This window comes from Anabas testudineus, chromosome 8, assembly GCF_900324465.2.
Source record: "Anabas testudineus chromosome 8, fAnaTes1.2, whole genome shotgun sequence".
Taxonomy (NCBI): Eukaryota; Metazoa; Chordata; class Actinopteri; order Anabantiformes; family Anabantidae; genus Anabas; species Anabas testudineus.
The window spans coordinates 10,952,053-10,970,724 of record NC_046617.1 but is presented as its reverse complement, the minus strand read 5'-3'; the positions used below and the strand labels follow the sequence as shown (position 1 = coordinate 10,970,724).

Below are 18,672 nucleotides of genomic sequence, written 5' to 3'. Positions count from 1 at the left end.
GTATTTTTAAATGTATTTTCTCTGTGTCTATTCTATTAATCTAGTCAGATACTTGTGATGCTCTTAAACACGGGTTAAGAATGATTTAACTTCATATCCAGCGTCCAAACACCCGTGGCCCCGCCTCCAGCCTCCGTTACGTCGTAGTCATGGTGAATGCGACCGCTCTCGTCCAATGAGAAGCGTCGCTGCGGCCATGTGTGTATTGTTTAAACTGCTCAAATCAGCCCGAGTTTCCAGACCGAGTAAACTTCCACCAAGTCGAGTGATGGCGGCCGCCGTGTCTGTTAGTGCAGCCTCCAGAGATGAAAGCACAGACACAGAGCTCGGTGTCGCCTCTCGTCCGCTTCACGAAAACTACGACCTCGCTGCGGATCAGGAAAACTGGATGGCCGCTGACCGACGGCATTCCGAGCTCCAGCCCGGTGAGGAGGAGTCGGCACCGGGTCGCGAGTACCAGCGAAGGGGCGAGGAGGACTTGACATCGCTGAGCCCCGAAGAGATCGAGAGCCGCTTGGAACGAACCCGACGGGAGTTTTACAACCGCAGAAAAATTATTATAAAAAATCTGCCCTCCGACGTCAGCAATCAGGTATGGGTGTAGACTATCATCCAACGGGCGGTCTAAATTGTTGGATGATTGATTGATTGATTGATTGGGTCAGACTTGGCTAACGTTAGCCTAGCTCCAAAATGCCTGCCATGCTACCTGTGTTAGCCTGCTAGCAATTTAAGCCCTTAGTTGTCTTTAAGTTCGGCTCTACGATGTTTTCCTTTGAATGTATATAGGGATTTAAAGCGGGCACAGCTTTAATTGACATGCCGCTGAACGCCATGTTGAGCTACTTTGTTTGGATTAGCTGACTAGCACAGCTGACTCAACTGCTGTGCTCACATTAGTAACTGTCACTAGTGGTCCTCTGTGGCCTGTGTGACCTGCCAGTCCGGCCTCGTTGGTACCAATTGATTAACTTTGATATTCGTTGTGTAACTTTACAACTGAAGGTGCCAAGCCAAAGGTGGCAGGTAGGTGAGTCTACTGTGTGCGTGTTTTTTTTTTTTTTTCCAGGTACCTTGTCCAGCAGCCAGTGTGTTTATTAAAGCTGGCCTCTGCTCGTGTCCACCAGCCTCTGATTTTCCTCATGACGCCACATTTTTTTGGAACGTGCCTGACTCGTGGGGAGCGGTGGGCCTGCGGGCGCTACCATTGTTCAGAGTGGGGGTGGTGGTGGCGGCGGTGGCGGTTCGAGATGCGAGTTGCAGCATAACAAAAGGGGGAAGGCGTGCAGACAAAACGTTTCAGAAAATGCTGGACAGCATCGCCATTCGTTTGTGAATGGCCAAAAGCAGCATAGAACAATTTCTCCTTTCTCCCAACAATGAGTCACCCCCCACTCTCTCTCCCCACAGGTGCACTTGTTACTAGTTTCCCACTAGACATTAATGAGTTAATTACATGACGAGCAAAATCTGCAATTAAGCAGTTTACAATTCCATGATGGACACAGTCTACAACTTGGCAAAATATTTGATGTTTCATGTATATGCCTGGACATAATTATTGTCCTTTCTTATTTACAGGAGGTCCATGAGCTGTTGGGCAACTATGACCTGAAGTACTGCTTTGTTGACAAATACAAGGGCACAGGTTGGTCCTCTTGTCCACCATGTTAGGCATTGTCTGACCTCTCTGAAACAGTAAAGCTTATATGACAGATAATGCATAACTTAACAAAACATCTAGAAACATTGCTTCTTTGCACACAATTATGTTCCTCAAAAGGTGAAGTTTCCTGACTAAAACAATTCGGAACATTCTTACATTATTTTTAGTCATTTATTTTAAAATGGTTTTGCACATGCACCATATCCTTCTAAAATGTGAAAATGCTTGAGCCAACCATTAAATTCAAGGTTGCAGTGTTATTTACCAAACTGTTGGCAGATATAAAGTAATTTAGCGACACTTAAACGGGTAAACACATTACCTTTTTTATTGTGGTGTTCAGACATTACTGCAAAAGCCTGCCCCTCCTTCTGCTTCGCTTTCATAAACATGCGTAACAGGATGTTGGCTTCACATGTCACAGCACATTATTGGTAATGTCTGACCCACTGGTAGACAGTGGGTGCCAGTAACCTTCAAACTCAAAGGTCTAGATGTGACAAAGTGAAACACTGTCTGAAAAAGTGCCTTTGATTCTTGTGAGCCAACCAGGTATTACTCTAATACCTGGTTGGCTCACTACTCACTTTGCTCTCTATAAAATGTATCCATACTGAACAAATGCCACTACCTCTGTTTATTGTCTTTGCTTCTCTTCCTCCCTCTGTCCCCCATCGCTCAGCATTTGTGACACTGCTCAATGGGGAACAGGCACAGTGTGCCATCAAAGAGTTCCACCAGCATATGCTACGAGACAGGGAGATCTCTGTGCAGCTGCAGCCGACGGATGCCCTGCTGTGCATCGCCAACTTGCCCCGTGCTTTCACCCAGCAGCAGTTTGAGGATCTGGTTCGACCCTTCGGTAACCTCGAGCGATGCTTTCTGGTGTACAGCCCCTCCACTGGGCATTCAAAGGGCTATGGCTTTGTGGAGTACATGAAGAAGGACTCAGCAGCCAGGGCCAAGTCAGAGCTCTTAGGAAAGCAGCTGGGTTCCCGCATGCTGTATGTGCACTGGACTGAGGTGGGCTCCCTCACATACCCACTGCTCCACTCAAAGTGTCTGTGTGTGGACTGCCTTCCTCCAACCCTGCTGACTGCCCAAGATCTCCGCAGTGCTCTGGCTGACACCCATGCGCCAGTCTTCTGCCAGGTCAAATTCACCACACAGAAACACTGCTGCTTGTCAAATTAATTTGGTATCCAATATAGATTTAAACCAAGAATTATGTGTACAACTTTTCCATCTTCATTGATTTACAAGAACCATTTTGGTGGCTTCTTAATTGAATACTGCTATGTAAGGCCACAATAAAACTTTAAAAAGATTAACTAGATTGAGGGTTATTTGATGCCACATGTGGGTAAAGGAAATTATTTATTAATGTTACAGATGACAGGAATCACTAAGCAAAACTGTATTCCATATTTGTTTTTTGCTTTTGTTTATTTTTTTGTTTTTTCTGTACTTATCACCTTTTAGTCCAGTTTTCCTGGGCCATTCAAAGTTTCTATAGCAATGAGCATTGCTGGTTTCTATGGTGATGACCACCTGACTCCCCCAGGTGGTGTCATTCAGTAGGTTTTTCTGGAACCAGAGAGGGTTTTCCTTTTAGCATGACATGCACACTAGCATTTATCTGCTGGTTTAAGGGCTCTTTCTGTTTTTTTGGATGACGTGATAATTAAAAAAAAACAGTTCTCTCAACACTAATGTCAACAAGATACTTCACAAGATAGTACTTTATTAGTAAATGAGAGAACATTAAAGAGATGGTGTAAGTTCTGATTTGAAATGGACTTCTCATGTTCCCTTGTCTTCAGTGTATATTGCATCTGCTGGCAAGAGAGCATGGACTAATTGTGTGATCTTACAATGAGGTGCTTTTCCTCTCTACAGTTGGCTCAGGGACAAGATGGAAGTTTTCGGCGGTTTGCTGTTTTAGAGTTTGCCACTGCAGAGATGGCTGAGGAGGCACAGCGACTCAGTGATGGCAGGTTGCTGGGCGGGACACACATCAGGGTGTCCTTCTGTGCGCCTGGCCCCCCTGGAAGAAGCATGTTGGCTGCTCTGATTGCTGCCCAAACCATGGTATCTATGTCGGAACAATTTTGTTTTCACATGTCCAAAGTTGCCATTGACTTTGCCTTGAGTCTTGTGCTGATTGCCTTTCTTGTGTCTCTTTCCTTCAAGGCTGTGAATAGGGGTAAAGGTCTTCTCCCTGATCCCACAGCCATGCAAATACTCACAGGCCTCAGTAATCCTACCACCCTCAAAATGCTGCTCAACCCACTCTCCCAGGGACACAAACAAGGTGAAGAGGTTTTACAAGCTATTAATGTTAATTAGTGATTCTTTATAGAATCTGCTACAGTGCCTTATGTTGCATCCTTATGTTCTCTCTGTTTGCAGGCCTCCTCGGGGCGGCCCCTACAATGCCACTGCTGGCCAACCCTGCCCTCTCTGCCGCCCTGCTTCAGCTGCTAATTCAGAACCAGGCCAAGGCTCAGCAGGTACTGCTGCTTTATACCTTTTCTCTTGCATGTTTCTTGTAGCCCCTTGGTCTATTTTGATTCATCTTATCCTACTCATAAACCCTCAACCACTCTGCTCTTTCCTTCTTCACCATTAGCAAGCCTTTTTGGGAAATCATCTTCTGTGGGCTCAGGTGTTGCACAATAAAGAAAACCCTCTAGTGCCTTGTGTGAGTGATAATGGTGTTTGTTTGACTACTGGTGTGTGAAGTGGTAGTGAAGTTAAATGGATCTCGGCCTTTTTATTTTTATGTGATCAGTGATGGAAAACACAAAGCCTGAATGGGTAAACTCTTGGTAGGAAGCTGAGGTTTCTTTCTTGTGTGTGTGTGGCTGTTGTGTGCTAAAATTGTACATACTCGTTGTGTAAGAAAATCACACATGGTGAGTAAACCTTGTTGCTGATCAAGTGTGCTCGTGCAGTTCTGCAGTGTTGTACCACTCAAGTGCTGCATCCAGGCCGTGTGACCCTCCTGCGACACTGAACTCTGCTCTCTCTTTTGGCCAGCAGGTAGGACTAACTGGGGAGAATCCTCTGGCTGCTCTGCCTGTCCAGCAGGGAGTCCATCTGCTCGGAGACGTGCCCCAAGGTTTGGCATCCACTGGCTCCAGCCGTGGCTCCTTAGGACTGCATGTTTTTGCTTTATTTATGATAAGAAACATCTGTAGCCCTGTTAATCATGCTTCCTGCTCTTTACAGTAGTCGTGATATTTTGGTCAAGACGCTAATGTTATGTAGTAGAATTCCATGGTACAAATGTTGTTCAGTTATTAGGTGTGATTTGACATTTACATACAAAAAAATATATGGAAAACCTGAGTTGGAGAAGTACAAATATACCACAAAGGTAACATTTTCAAATGCTGAATTTACAATCATGTTTATCTAATTTCTGTAGGTGGTGTAGTCTCAGGTCTTGGTCTGCAGACTGATCCTCTGGCCCCCCTGAAGCCAGTGCCACTTGGCAGAGTCCTTGCAAGGGAACAGGACTCTCCCACAGCAGCATGCACGTTCCCTCAGACTTCCTCTCCCACCCTGCAGGGCATCTCCATGCCCATAATGGGTGGCATGATGGGTGCAGATGGCCTCCCAGCACAAGGGGTGAGATCCCAAGTCATTTCCACAATATGCTCTCTGCCTCATGTATGTATTTTTTGTTTGTTTTTTTTTTTTAGTTTAAATGAGACTTGGATGTAAATCTTTCCACCTCTTGTCAGGTATCCATTTTAGGAGACCCTCCAAAAGATGTGAATCTTTCTCAGAGTGCCTTCCTCGGTGCCAACAACATTTTTCCATCAGGTGAGTGATTATTTGCACTGTACGGTTCTGACTTTGTTTTTGTTTGCTGCATCTATTCAGGTAAAAGAAAATCTAGTGTATAGCATCTGTTTGCCCTCTTCTAGGAGCAAGTTGCAGACCTCACCCCTGTAGGAAGAGGCCTACACTAAGTAATGTGTCCAACCAACATATACAGCCAAATTACAACCTGCGCTACCAAGACTCCTACAGCCCTGAATATCCTCTACATCAGGTTTTTATCATTTATATATGTTCTTTTGACATTAATTGGTGCTATTTTATTGGATATGTAATCTGTTAATTTACTACACAGTGCTGTTCAAGTTCATCATTTGCTGCTGATTCTCTGAGCTTTAAAATGTGATTTAACCTAATTGGCAAATCTAACATTTCTTGTCAGGATCCCCTGGCCCACTTGTATGAACAGGAGAACCTTGATACTGGGGTCATGGCTGGGTTTGGACAGCAGGTAGTGTTTAGTTATCAATTATGTGGACCATGTGCAGATGAAACAAAAGGTTATTTTAAATATGTATTGCCCTGCTAATAAAACTGTTTTGTATATTTGTTTGTCTCTTCAGCTCTCCCGTCAGCCTGACTACAGCGAGCAGTTTTCCCACTACAGTTACCCTCCCAGCCCAACCTTGTCTTCATACTTTACTTCAGGGCACGAGGATTCTAGTAACAGGAGCCTTCCTACCACTCAACTCAACAGGGTAAGCCTTTGACTCGATGGGTTATCAACCACTAATTAACTGTCAATACATAAACGTCAAGTTAGCATTGAAAAAGAGGGGGGAATAAGTGGAGAGTTTGGTTCCAAGAATAAACACACATTCAATAATTGTTACACTGAGTGCATGAGCCTCAATTGAAGTCACAGAGAGTTGGTTGTTTCTCAGGCTGTGGGAATGCCTCCTGTTAGCCTCACTACTAACTACCCTCCAGGCTTGGGAAATGCTATGAAGGTAAATTTGAGTTTTTTTTTTTTTTTCTATGCTTTTACTTTTTTACACCAAGCAACCTTTATTTATCCATTTTATTTTTGCCAATTTTAGACTCCCATTGGTAGCCACAAACGCGTGTTCTCCCGGCTGATCCCTTCTCCAGAGCCGAGTCCTGAGGGCGGGTATGTGGGACAGCACTCCCAAGGCCTTGGTGGCCACTATGCAGACTCCTACCTTAAACGAAAGCGTATATTCTAAAAGCATTTGAATATTTCTCGCTGTATGAGTAGCCATTCAACAGCCAGGACACAATGGCATCTCCTCCAATAACTGTTAAAGCTTGGCAGTTCATGGATTTGTCTCCTGTGTGCTCCTACGAGTGACCCCTGGAGGGCACGAAGGAGTGCAGTCTGTCACTATCTGGACATTTGTTGCTCCATGGGAATTCTGTGTTTTTTGTTTTTTCTTTTTTCTTTTGTGTATGTATATATGATTTTAGTTTGTTGGTAAATTAAGTTTTTACTTTGACTTTTAATTTTCTGTTGAAAAACTTGTACAATGAGGGAAAAAATGGTTAATTGGCTAATTAAGTATTTTCTCTTAAGCATTTTTTTAATGCTTGTGTTGAGTGGGGTTTATCCGCGGAGCTACAGAGAGTTTAGCCACTTTTCAGTAGCAGCTATAGGCTGCATTTTATATGTTCAAACATCTCACTAAAGATGCTGTCCACAACTTCAGGCAAAGGGACTTGAATAGCATAAAAACAGCTTTATTTCAGAGGCTTTACTTTTTAAATAGTCTTCCTTATTCCATGTAAAAAGTTCAGTAGTTTAACGAGATGGTGCTTTTGTGTTGTTTTTTTTTTTTTTTTTTTTTTTTTTTCTCCTTCTCCCCCCTTCCTTTCACAGGGCTGTATACTTTGCTGTATGTCTCTAGGCATTTCCTCATTGGTTAACATTTAGCTTTCCATCCACCAATGATGGCTCTATGTAACTGCCTGTGTGTTCATGGTGAAGCATTTTGCCACTCTGGCATATTTTCTTGAGCCTCAACTTTTCCACGTTGTTTGTCTTCTGATCAACACCCTCCAACTTGTTTACGGAGTATGTTCTCTACACTGGTTATTGAGTGATGCCCTCGAAGGGCACAGGTCACAATCCTAATCTGTTCTCACCTGTGTAAGACGTCAAGTCTCCCTCACTCATATGTCCAGGAGCTGAATATTCTGTGTTTGTGAGTTTTGTTTGATAAGTTAAATTTTGAATGTCTGAACACCACACCTCAAGTTATTGTTTGGGTGGGTGGGGTGGTGGAGCTGAGCTAGATGCCATCTCTCAAGCTGCCAGTAGATGGTGAATATAAGAACATTTACCATTGCTCCTCAGCAAGAGCCATGACTCTCAGTTGAATTAGGTTCTCTTGATGAGTAGATGGCAGCTGGAATGATGGACACAGCTTGTGTTCAAAGTTTTTCAGTAATGGCTGGAGTGAAATCTACCTGGGGAGTTCCTAATGGAAGGTACTGGCATGTAATTGGTCAGTTCTATTTTTTTTTTTTTTTTTTTTTTTTTGAATCATTATCTGGTTGACAGTTTGATTGTGAAAACCCATTACCTCTGACTTCTGCTAGAAAATGCAGCTACACTTGAGCCTTAACAGTGTTTTCTGTGATCTCATCCTGCCCTGTGTTGGCTTCTATCTACATTTACCATTTCTGTGTTATTTGCGGTGTAAATAGTTAAAGCGTGATCTCTTTTCCTGAGTCCAAAACTTTTGTTTTCTTTAATCATACCTGCCTCTGGTCTGGTGTTTTGAATGAACTTGCTGCGCCTTTGTGTTTCTGTTGTTTGTATGTTTGAAAACTGATGTGACCAAGAGTGGCGCTATAGCAGACTGCTCATGTTGTGTATGGACCAAGAGTTGCAGTTGTACTGTATGATCATCACTCATTTTGATTGATTTGACTCTGAGCTGCAACCCTCTCATCTGTACCGCCATGGTCGTCTCTGTGTGTGATGTGAGAAAGTAAATGTTATTTAAACTTGCGTCGTTGTAATGTCCTTATTTTAACAACAGACTGCAACGCTGCCCTGGATATTTTGGACATTTAACGTGAAAATCTCTGTTTGACCTCAACACTTTAAGAGCACATCAGTAATTTTCTGTTTAGCATAACTGTACAGTAAAAATGGAAAACAAAAGAGCCTGCGGTCTAGTGCAAGATGATGAATTTGCCTTTAGCCAGGATTTTATTGTTTGACCTTTTTAAATACAGAAATGTCACACCTCTTGCTGCTGGTATTAAAGTAATGGAACCTTTGGAATTAAAGGGGAAAAAAAAAAAATAAAGGCAAACCTACATTTATTAGACATGCAAACTGTTCAAAATTGTATAGGTCAATAATGTGCTTTTGATTAATGGAGTAAATGCATGATAGGGTTCGCGCTGATTCTATTGTAGCTCGACTTTTGTAAATTATAAACCTGAATCAATGCACCTCTTTCAAGCTGACTGTCTGCATGCACAGCCAGCAAATGTTTTGCTTTATTGGATAGGTAACTAGCCATAAAACGTAATGCTTCTGCACACGTGCAGACAGATATTGGAGAGCGGATATTGTAGGCAGAAACCATGAAGTAAACAAAAGGAGGGTACATCAAAACCTTTGCTAATAAACGTGCTGCTTGTAAATTCAACTAAAGGTGTCGTTTTCTTTCCTAGTATGTGGGGAGGGGGGGAAACTATCTAGAGGCTAATAACATCAAACAACAGTTGTATTAGCATTTTTTTTTTTTTTTTTTTTTTTTTACAGCATGCTAATAATTGTTAACCAAACTTGCCTCTGCAGCTACTGCTGGGCTGCACTTATCCTTTGTGCTTGGGCTCTAGATTCTATCAGTGCTGTGTTGCTGTGAATATGATTGGTATGAATATTAAACAAGTTACGACTGAGAAGATAATTTGTTCTTTGGATGAATAATAATTTAACAGCAAAGTCGGTCTGTTATCAGCCATCAAGTTGAAGAACAGGTTGATCCAAAAAAAAAAAAGAGGAATACAAAGAGTGAAATGCATTTCACTGTGATAAGACTGGAGCCCAGTGATATTAAAGCTTAACTAAACAAACTAAAGAATAACCTGAAATGTCAGATGTGTTCTTTATAAGCCTGGTATTGTCAGGCTCTCTGTTAAGCAGACCCTGGAGGTAATGCCAGGTCAATTGTGCTCTTATCTGTCAGAAATTGAGCTTACAGTCATCTGTCCAGATGATTGACTGCGTGGCAGTGCCGAGCCTTTTGCATTAGTGTCCTGGAGGAACAGGGCTGCTGATGGAGCTTTACCCTGACAGACAAAAACACACATGCAGAACATTGGTCATAAAACTCAGAGCAACTTTTAAAGCACGAACATTGCAACACTTCTGAGAGAGAGTAAAAATTTGACTTCATGTTTGGGCTGTTATGGTATGCCACTTAAGAAATAAGTGTGGGTGGGATTCTACTGTTTTTATCATCAATCTGTAAAAGGCCAATGGAAATGAGAACATTGTGAAGAAATGATGGGGTTGTTTTTTAGACCTACTGACATTATATTAATGTGTTTTTCCCAGCCGCTGGGTTTATTTCTGTAATATTTGTCTGTAATGCTTCACACACCCCTGAATTATGTTCTCATACCTGCAGCCAGTCTACCCAGAGTTCTCAGAGGGATCCACCGAGGCTCAGTGGACGCTGTGTCAGACACATTTAGATTTCTGCCTTTCATATTTCCACCCACACAGTCACCCTGCACAGTTGCTGGTGAATGCTGCTGAAACCTGCGATTTTCCCAAATATAGAGAGGAAGGAGGAAGAGCTCCGAAGGCAGATCACCGCAGCGTCGTTTAACACAAATAACAAACGCATACATAAATGGAGAAGTTGCATTTCTGGCGTCTTTGTGTGTGTGCTGCACAACTAAAAAACATAACCACTTCATCTCACTTTAGTGCCCGTGTGAGCGGAATGAAAATGGGCGTATTTAAATATATGGATTCACTATAACATGTCAAACACAGTTTAAAGTCACATGTGCAATGGTTTATGATGCTTTTATTGCTGTATACGATCAACATAGTGTACCCAAATAGGGTATGTCACAAGAGCTGTTTATAGCAGGATTAGTCATAGAAAACAGCCCACTCCCCCCTGTGACAAACAGTCTATAAAACAGTAAAACATCTCGGTAACCCAGGAGAAAGCTACTAGTCTGCCTTTTGCTTGGATGGTACTCCTGCTTATACACCCAAACAAGATTATATTATAGCACAGATTTAAATTTCAATCCAGAACACACACTCCTTATCTCCCTGAAATAAGCTTGGGTTTTTGTTACACTCTTCATTTTGATCCTTTTCAGCTGATCCTCTGTGTAACTGTTTATCAAAGTGGCACTACAAAATGAGATAACCATCTCTTCTCTTCTTATGAGAAATAAAAGCAATGTTTCCCCATGCAAGGTTATTGTTCTAATACACTGAGATAGCAGCGATATGCCGAAACAAAATGTTCAGTTTCAGCTTCTTGTCAGTATTAGATAGTCGGTCTCTCTTTTTTTAAATCTAGAGACACCCCCAATATCTGAAGTCACATGCTGTGACAGGGAAATGAAGGTTTCACATTTAAAGCAAGGTACCAGGATAATACATGAACATGAGCATCAAAATCTTTTCTCAATACAACAAAACCCTCATCTCATCAAGAGGTGTTGTCCTCAGTGTTGTCTTCAACATTAATAGCCCACACTTTTATCTCGAAGCACAGCTCTCGTTTCTCTTATTTCCTTTGCTGCCGCTGGTCTCTTATGTGATCGCTAATAAATTACAAGATCATGCAAGAACATTTTACCTTTGATGGCTGTGTTCTCTCCTTTCTCTCTGCTTTTGATCCTTGTGCGTTGCTTAAAGCACCTGTGATCCAAAAGTAAAAAATGCATGTTTTTAAAAGCACAGGCTCAATAATGTAAAATATAAACCAAAGCCACTAAATTCAATAACACCACCTATTTCTCTTGTTGACAGGTCTTTTGAGACAGGGGACACTAAGTGCAGCTAAAAGTATGAATGTTTTCTGTAGCTGTAAAACAACAACAAACAAAAATGATGCTTTTAATTTGATATTTGATTCATTTGAATATCTGCATGATAATATTAAAAACTATTGGCTAATCAGTTTCCTTTATTCCATTTCCTGGCAGCCTGTAAATTTCCATTTGTGTTCAATGTTTCACCATCAATATATTTCACACCAGTGGCTGGGAAATTGCACTGAGAAGCACATATGGAGCACAAGAAGAACCGTGTGGTCATTCTGACAATTGATTCCCATCTGCAGTTGCCATTACAGCTCCACAATGTCATTAGCAGAAGTTTTTAGAAGCTCTGAAATCTGGTTATCGCGTCATTTGAGGTCTCACTGGTCTGCAGCTTGTCCCTAAAGTGAAATACTGCCTCACATCCCTGATGCAAGATTATATCCTTTCCCATCTAAACCCTCCTCTGCCTTCAGCTGAATCGCCAGTTGAGCAAGATCTGACTGATTTCGAAAGAGAGAGAGAGAGAGAGAGAGAGAGAGAGAGAAACATGAAAACACTTTAGTGAAAATGAGGTGAAAAGTGGCGGCTCGCTGCGCTGTGTGCGAGCACATCCCACGGTCACTTCTGAATGATTGGGCTTTTTCATGTTGTTCAGCGTGTGGAGAAATTCTGCATTTTTTACTCCAGCTTTGATTCAGCCTAAGTCAGTGAGTCTTTATGCATCCAGCATGGGCAGGAGGACAGCTCGCCCCCACTGCTGCACCTCCACAGAAAAAGAAAAAGACAAGCTGAAGTTATTTCAGGAATCCTTTTAACACTTAATAGAAATGACCCCATAGCCCGAAACACTGTTATATACCACTGCAGTTCGGCCACGTCTACGCAAAGCTTCTATTTCAAGGACTCCTCACAGAAACACCCACATTCTAGCACGTTCACGCATTGTCATGGTTCTACATACTGTACATGCAAACACATACTTGGACATGCACACATGCACATGCTGCCAGACTATTGCTCAATGTCAGGAAAGAGGTGTTGATTAATATTTCATGTCCCTCCACTGGCAGAAAGTGGATCCATTTCCTAGCATTCCCTGATGCCCAGCGTGTAGACTCCGTGTGGGCAAGAGGCCAGACAGGCTGCTGATGGTCTTTCTGCTGTGATTGGTTGTTGGCCATAATGCAGAAATTATTCACAACTTCAGATCCTCATGGATTGTATTGAGTAAGAAAGACTGCTTGGCATTTCAATTATTCCTCACAATATAAATGCATAACGTGGAGAGCCATTTGGCAAGATTGGCCATAATAAATCAGATGCTTACTAAATGAACTGTGCGGCTGACTCAAGCACGAGGGACTTTTTTTTTTTTCTTCCGCACCACAATGGCACAGTCCGGTTACGACTGGGAGTTTGTCATCTGCTTCATCCCTCTTGTATTCTTTTCATTATGTGGGGAATATAAAAAATACAAGGAGTACTTCAGACAGGATATCTTAACATAATCTTTCCTGTTCAATGTCATATATTCACACATTAGAACAGTTTTATGCTGCTAATCTTACCCACACTGGAGATGTTTTGCGCAGTGAGTGGAATAATATTGTTCTTGCATTCCAGTGAAAATTATTGCCCCAGTTACTTTTCCATGAAGTGCATGTTTTTGGCCAAGATGTTCTGCATATAAAGGTAACGTGTCCAAAAGCCTGGGTATTTAATAAAGTTGAACACAGTGCGGTGTGTGGGGAATTCTTTTTCCTTCATGCTTGGACAAGGTTTTTTGTCAAGCACGTTTATTTTGTTATGCACGGAAGAATTAAGAAAAAGACCACGGTACTAATTGTACCAATTGTTGTTGCGTGCTCCTTCACACTGTGATGAAGCTACTGAATCAAATGTTTAATTGTGCTGAAAGTGTTCTTCAGAGATGAAATCCTTACAGAGCAATTCAGCTTCAACTGAAAATGCATATTTCTGTTTTAAAGGCCTTGGTGTTTCCCAGAGAAACAGTACTCCAATCTGTGATTCTGATAAACAGCCTGGAGTTGCTCATTTTTCTGATAACTAAAGAGCCGTGCGAGTATAACTGTGGTTTTTTGAGACAAGAAAAAGTATATGAACCTGGAATTTTGTGATTTTCTGCATTAATTAATAATATTATTAAAAAAATATAATAATAAATAATATTTGTTAATACTCTTAAATTAGACAAAGATCAGATCAGATTTTATGAGAAATAACTGGAGAAAACCATGAAATTCTGAAAGGTTCACATACTTTTTCTTGCCACTTCCTATTCATTACCTAAGGACGTTTGCTACAACTCACAATTTTCTCTCAGGGAGACGGGATTGAATGTACAGTAGTTTTTAAGGTGCAATCAGAGAATATGATCATTCCAAATTAAAATTCAATGGCACATTTATTCTAGGTAAGAAATACTAGACCCCATATTGAAATGGAATTACACAAAGACATATGTGCACTATGCTGCCGTAAAATGCAACAAGTAAGCGGTGATTTTTTATTTTTTACTGAGCTGACAAAGCAGATGTTGTGTTGAGCTTGAACTATAGGTGGAGGAGTTCTGCAGATTTTCTCCAGCAAACTACTGCAGTGCTTCAGTGTGAGCATTCGCCAAACGTCTTAGCTGTAGTTCATCATGCTGCTGCTTTTCCCTGAAGGGATAACACACATTTTCCAGATCAGTTTAAATCACTTTGAGCTTTGTGAAAATCAAACATCATTGTGTTTGAGTGCTTTTAAGCTCTTGAGACAAGAGTTGTTGGTCATTCCCAGGACCAGGTCAAACCAGAGGGGCTTTATTGTACTATAAGCTACGATCCAAAAGATATGTGTTCATATTGGGATGTGATTATCTAATGGAGTCCTATAGGCAACATAAATCTAAATCTGACCATGTGGTTCAACACACACACACACACACACACACACACACACACACACATGCAGATGTCTTTAATTGGTACCATGGGCTAATGTGTACAGACAACCATGCCAGACTTCATGACTGTATTAGACCTGCATCCTGTTGTCCTCAGTCATTAGATTCTCCTTAAAGCTAGAGAACAAAACACATGGATGTGTGTGCTCGGCCTTTGCATCAGCCATTCACATCAACACGTAGACTCTCTGACTCTTAAAATAAATTTCCATAATGCAGCCACGAGACTCTCAGTGATTTGACATTTTCACCTTGCCATATTTGACCCATTTTTAAAAATGCAACAAGCAAAAAAGCCATTAGATTTTTTTTATTATTATTTTTTTAATTCAGCTGAGAAAATGTGTCTAAAATTAGTGCTGCCCTGGCAAGACGGACAAAATGATTAATGCTTTTCTGTTGAGCACGAACTGCTGCAGTGCTTCTGTGCACTGCATATGTTCATTAAGCTTCTCAGCTCCAGTTTATTATGCTGCTGCTTTTCTCTCAAGGATACCACAAATTTTTTATTAGTTTTAAACTCTGTGAAAATTGTTTCATGACAAAGCATCAAAGTCTGTGTTTAAATACTTTTAATCCCACGAGACAAGAGTTGTTGATGATTCCCAGGACCGAGCTAAAGCAGATGGTCATTGTGGTAATTAACGTCTGATCCAGGGTCACGTCTGAGAGAAATCCAGTTTTGATGCTATTCAACAATCAGTGGAATGTTATTGTTCATCTATTTATATATCTTTCTATATTTCTGTATCATGTACCATGTTGTTGCTAATCTGATATATTGGTTTTGAGTTTAAAATCATAGCCTATAGCCATATTTCATCACATTGAACACATCTAAAAAGGAGTATTTTTATTCTTCCTGTACTATTTGCTATTTACTCTTTAAAAAAAAAAGAGTGAAAAAACATGTGGACAAGAGGGAAACAACCCTTTAGAGTGTCAGTGTATTTCTACAGCCAGTAATTACAGTGTATTGTAGATAGAAACCAGACAAAGTCCATAACTCTATAACTGTGCTCAGTACCCTGTGAGGCTGTGAGGCTCATTACAGAAAATAAAATGGACGGTTTGGTGGTTATGCACGTGTTTCTCCAAAAACAACAAGATATGTGAGCGTTTCCAATCTAAAGATGTTATATTTTATCAGAATACAAGCAGCGGTTTGACATTAAATGTAGGAAGAGATATAAAACGTGATTTTCCTGAGAGTTTAACATTAGTGCTCACTGGAAAAATCCCTCACATGCACCTGCATTTCTTTCTGGTCATGTCCTTCCCTTCTGTTTCAATCATAGTGGAAACACCCCCACTGGGGAGAAGTGAGGGAACGCTTGCAGGAAAAAAAAAAAGAAAAAGAGGACTTTTCATTAATTCGTAGTGGCACCATCACTTCCCTCGTACAGGTTTTCACCTGCTACAATATAGTGTGTGGCACATGGAGGGTGGCAGCCGTTTGTCTCTGGTGGCCTCCAAATAATAAACTCGACTTGCCTGAGGTGTGAGGCCCGAGGTGAAAACTGGATGTGCTGTAGGTCGACCAGTCAGCATACACACAACTTCACACACATAACCTCCACAGTTAGCACTATCAAAGATATTACAGTCCGGAGTCGACTCTGTTTACCTTCCTGGTTTGGTGTCACTTTTTCATTCCTAGCTGTACATGCCTCTAATGTGAGTGTCCACAAATTCTTTCTGAGCATCAGCATTGTTTCATTCAACAATTACCACTATTCATATTTCTTATAATGCAGCAGCAACTTTCAGAAGTTTACAGTGCATCCACAAATCTGTCTGTCTATTTTTAATTCGTGGTTGTTTTAGTTCCTTATCAGTGTCAGGGTCACTATTGGCAGCACGCAGCGCAGCAGAAATGTCTTCCCAGCAGCCTCCTCCAGCTCCTCTAAAGGAACCTGAAGGTGCTTCCAAGTCAGCTGAGCCTGAAGCGTGGTGCTTTCTAGTGGGCTGTGTTGCAAACAGGAAATGTCTGAGAGATTTTTTTTTTAGTGCCCAAAACACATAATCTTAACTCTTTGATGCTTGACAGCCGTGTCTCAACTTTAAGGTTATTGACCTGTTACAGGGTGCGAGGTGTGATTTTCTTTGCTTGATCTTTCTGTTATAATACTTATTCTAGGGAAATGTGATCTATTTTTCTGTTCTTGAACCACAGCAGCCCAAACTTATTAATGTGAGGAGCTAATGCTTCCCATAGAGAATTAATGTTTCACTAATACAAGAAAAGAAACAAATGTGGGCAAGTCATACTCAGCCGAACCTTTCCAACGTAGTGCACACACCAAATATGCACCTTAATGTCACTAAACCAAACACTGTCTAGACTGCAGCTGCATCTTGATTACAGCTTGACTCAGGTGTTTGACATCTGTAAGTAACAACAAGCTTGATTTAACACCAAGAACAGAAAGGCAGCTCTGACTTGATTGGATTTAAATGGAAGCGAAATACCGACAAACTAACCGTCAAAAACAGAGAAAGAAGCAAAGACTGCATTTCTGCAGAGGGCAAATCCAAAGTCAAGTCAAGTTTAATAGCAAAGGATCATGTTCTTTTCGATTTCCTACATGTAAATTATTTACATATTTATTTAAATAATTGATGCCACATATCACAGACTGAGCGAACATCACGTCTGCTGTTATTGTGCCAAAGTCACATTGCTGGTGAGTGTGTGACAAGCAAGCTTCCCTGAAGATGGTAAAATAGAAATGATTTAATGTACTTAAATGTGCCATACAGTACAATAAACGACCTTAAACACAGATAAAGAGTGTGGTCCTTTACAATACCCAAATAATAGAGGTTTCTACTAGTGTCAGCATTGGTACACCAGCCAGTAGCAGCTGATGAGATGTGAAACGACTTGAAGTCATTTAAAATGCACTGCAGGACACTGGACATTGATCCCAGACTGACAGGTCAGCACACTGCCCTGAATGTCACCAGTCACATGCAGGTGTTTCAAATTACCATTAGCTGCAGTGATGATGAATTTGATTAGATTAAGAGCTTTTGTCCAACACTGAGAATCTCCTGTGCATCTTGCAGATCTACTTGTTTTTTTTTTTTTTTTTACTTTTGTTCCTCATCAAAAACTTGGAGGTCACTGAGGAGCCTCAAGCTTGGCCAAGGTAAGTTACAGTGACAATGTTCAGCCACAAATGGGCAAAATGATGGACAGTGGCGTTTTAGATGCTTCGCCTGGTGTCATAAGCTTCTCGCCTCAAACCGACATCATTTGCGCAATTTGTTGTGTTTGTTTTCTGTCAAGAAAAAGTGACTGCACGCATGGGGCAAAACATAATGGATGAGCACACAGGAGGTTCAAAAGCCTCCAGTGCTGACAAATCACTGACGAGAACAACCACCCAACCACCATGAAGGTAGACTGGACTTGGCGAGAGAGAGAGGGAGAGAGAGAGGAGAGAGAGAGAGAGGAGAGAGAGAGAGAGAGAGAGAGAGGAGAGAGATGGTGCGTTGTGGTGAAGCCAATGTTTGCCGTCGAACTCCAGCAAATATGAGGATGGAAAGATAATGGCCCACACTGAACAGGATGACTGAACATCCGCAATTATCAATTCGTGTCCTTTTATGATGCATTCTGACAAAACAAAAGCTGAAGAAGATATTCTGGACAACAAAGAACAAAGGACTGTATCTGTTTTTGGACCGTTCTTCAGACCATCCTGATTTATTGAAAAAGGGGTGGTTATTGAGCCCAGTTTCACATCTTATTGACATTATTGGCTCAAACATGTCCATGGAGGAATGACTGGAGACTTCTGATGTGTGTGTGTGCGCGCAGAGATGCCGTAACTCTACATGAACCGTGTGAGATACAGTACTTTTATGGAAATTGCTTGGAAATCTCAGCTCAGCTGAAAGACATACGGCAGCAATAATACCACACCACACGCACAGAAAAAAAAGAAAAAAAAGAAAAAGAAAAGAGCCAGCGCCGGGGATCTGTGTGTCTCTGCAATAAGTGGTTGATAAAAAGCAATAAATTCTCTAAAATAAATACAGTCATCCGGTTGTGTGCCATGGGCGACGAGGCGTCAAACTTCAGGACAAGCAGCAGGAACGGTGTCTCATCACCAAAAGCCAGGACTGGTGAGGATCACGGCAGAGCGCAGATTCTTGGCTAAATAAAAACTGA

General features: G+C 41.5%; 1 protein-coding gene across 6 annotated transcripts; it reads left to right on the top strand.

Moving 5' to 3' along the window:
* Nucleotides 1–213: 213 nt before the first annotated feature.
* raver1 (ribonucleoprotein, PTB-binding 1) lies at nucleotides 214–8,492 on the top strand. Of its 6 annotated transcripts, none has more exons than XM_026362549.1 (15): nucleotides 214–592; nucleotides 1,582–1,648; nucleotides 2,349–2,818; nucleotides 3,566–3,757; nucleotides 3,860–3,980; nucleotides 4,079–4,179; nucleotides 4,299–4,370; nucleotides 4,712–4,790; nucleotides 5,100–5,302; nucleotides 5,419–5,500; nucleotides 5,605–5,732; nucleotides 5,901–5,969; nucleotides 6,082–6,216; nucleotides 6,403–6,468; nucleotides 6,559–8,492. In XM_026362549.1, the coding sequence occupies exons 1-15, from the start codon at nucleotides 269–271 to the stop codon at nucleotides 6,703–6,705; spliced, it is 2,256 nt and encodes a 751-aa protein (XP_026218334.1). In that variant the 5' UTR covers nucleotides 214–268; the 3' UTR covers nucleotides 6,706–8,492. The 6 variants fall into 6 exon arrangements, with proteins under 6 accessions (XP_026218334.1, XP_026218326.1, XP_026218370.1 ...); XM_026362541.1 differs by having other exon boundaries at nucleotides 4,709–4,790; XM_026362585.1 differs by lacking the exon at nucleotides 4,299–4,370.
* Nucleotides 8,493–18,672: the final 10,180 nt, after the last annotated feature.

Bases quoted from the DNA above. Each gene is read 5' to 3' on its own strand.
- raver1 (XM_026362541.1), top strand. From the start codon at position 269: ATGGCGGCCGCCGTGTCTGTTAGTGCAGCCTCCAGAGATGAAAGCACA. The intron at 2,819-3,565 runs GTCAAATTCACC...TCCTCTCTACAG, and splicing joins ATGCGCCAGTCTTCTGCCAG to TTGGCTCAGGGACAAGATGG. The intron at 5,970-6,081 runs GTAGTGTTTAGT...TTGTCTCTTCAG, and splicing joins TGGCTGGGTTTGGACAGCAG to CTCTCCCGTCAGCCTGACTA.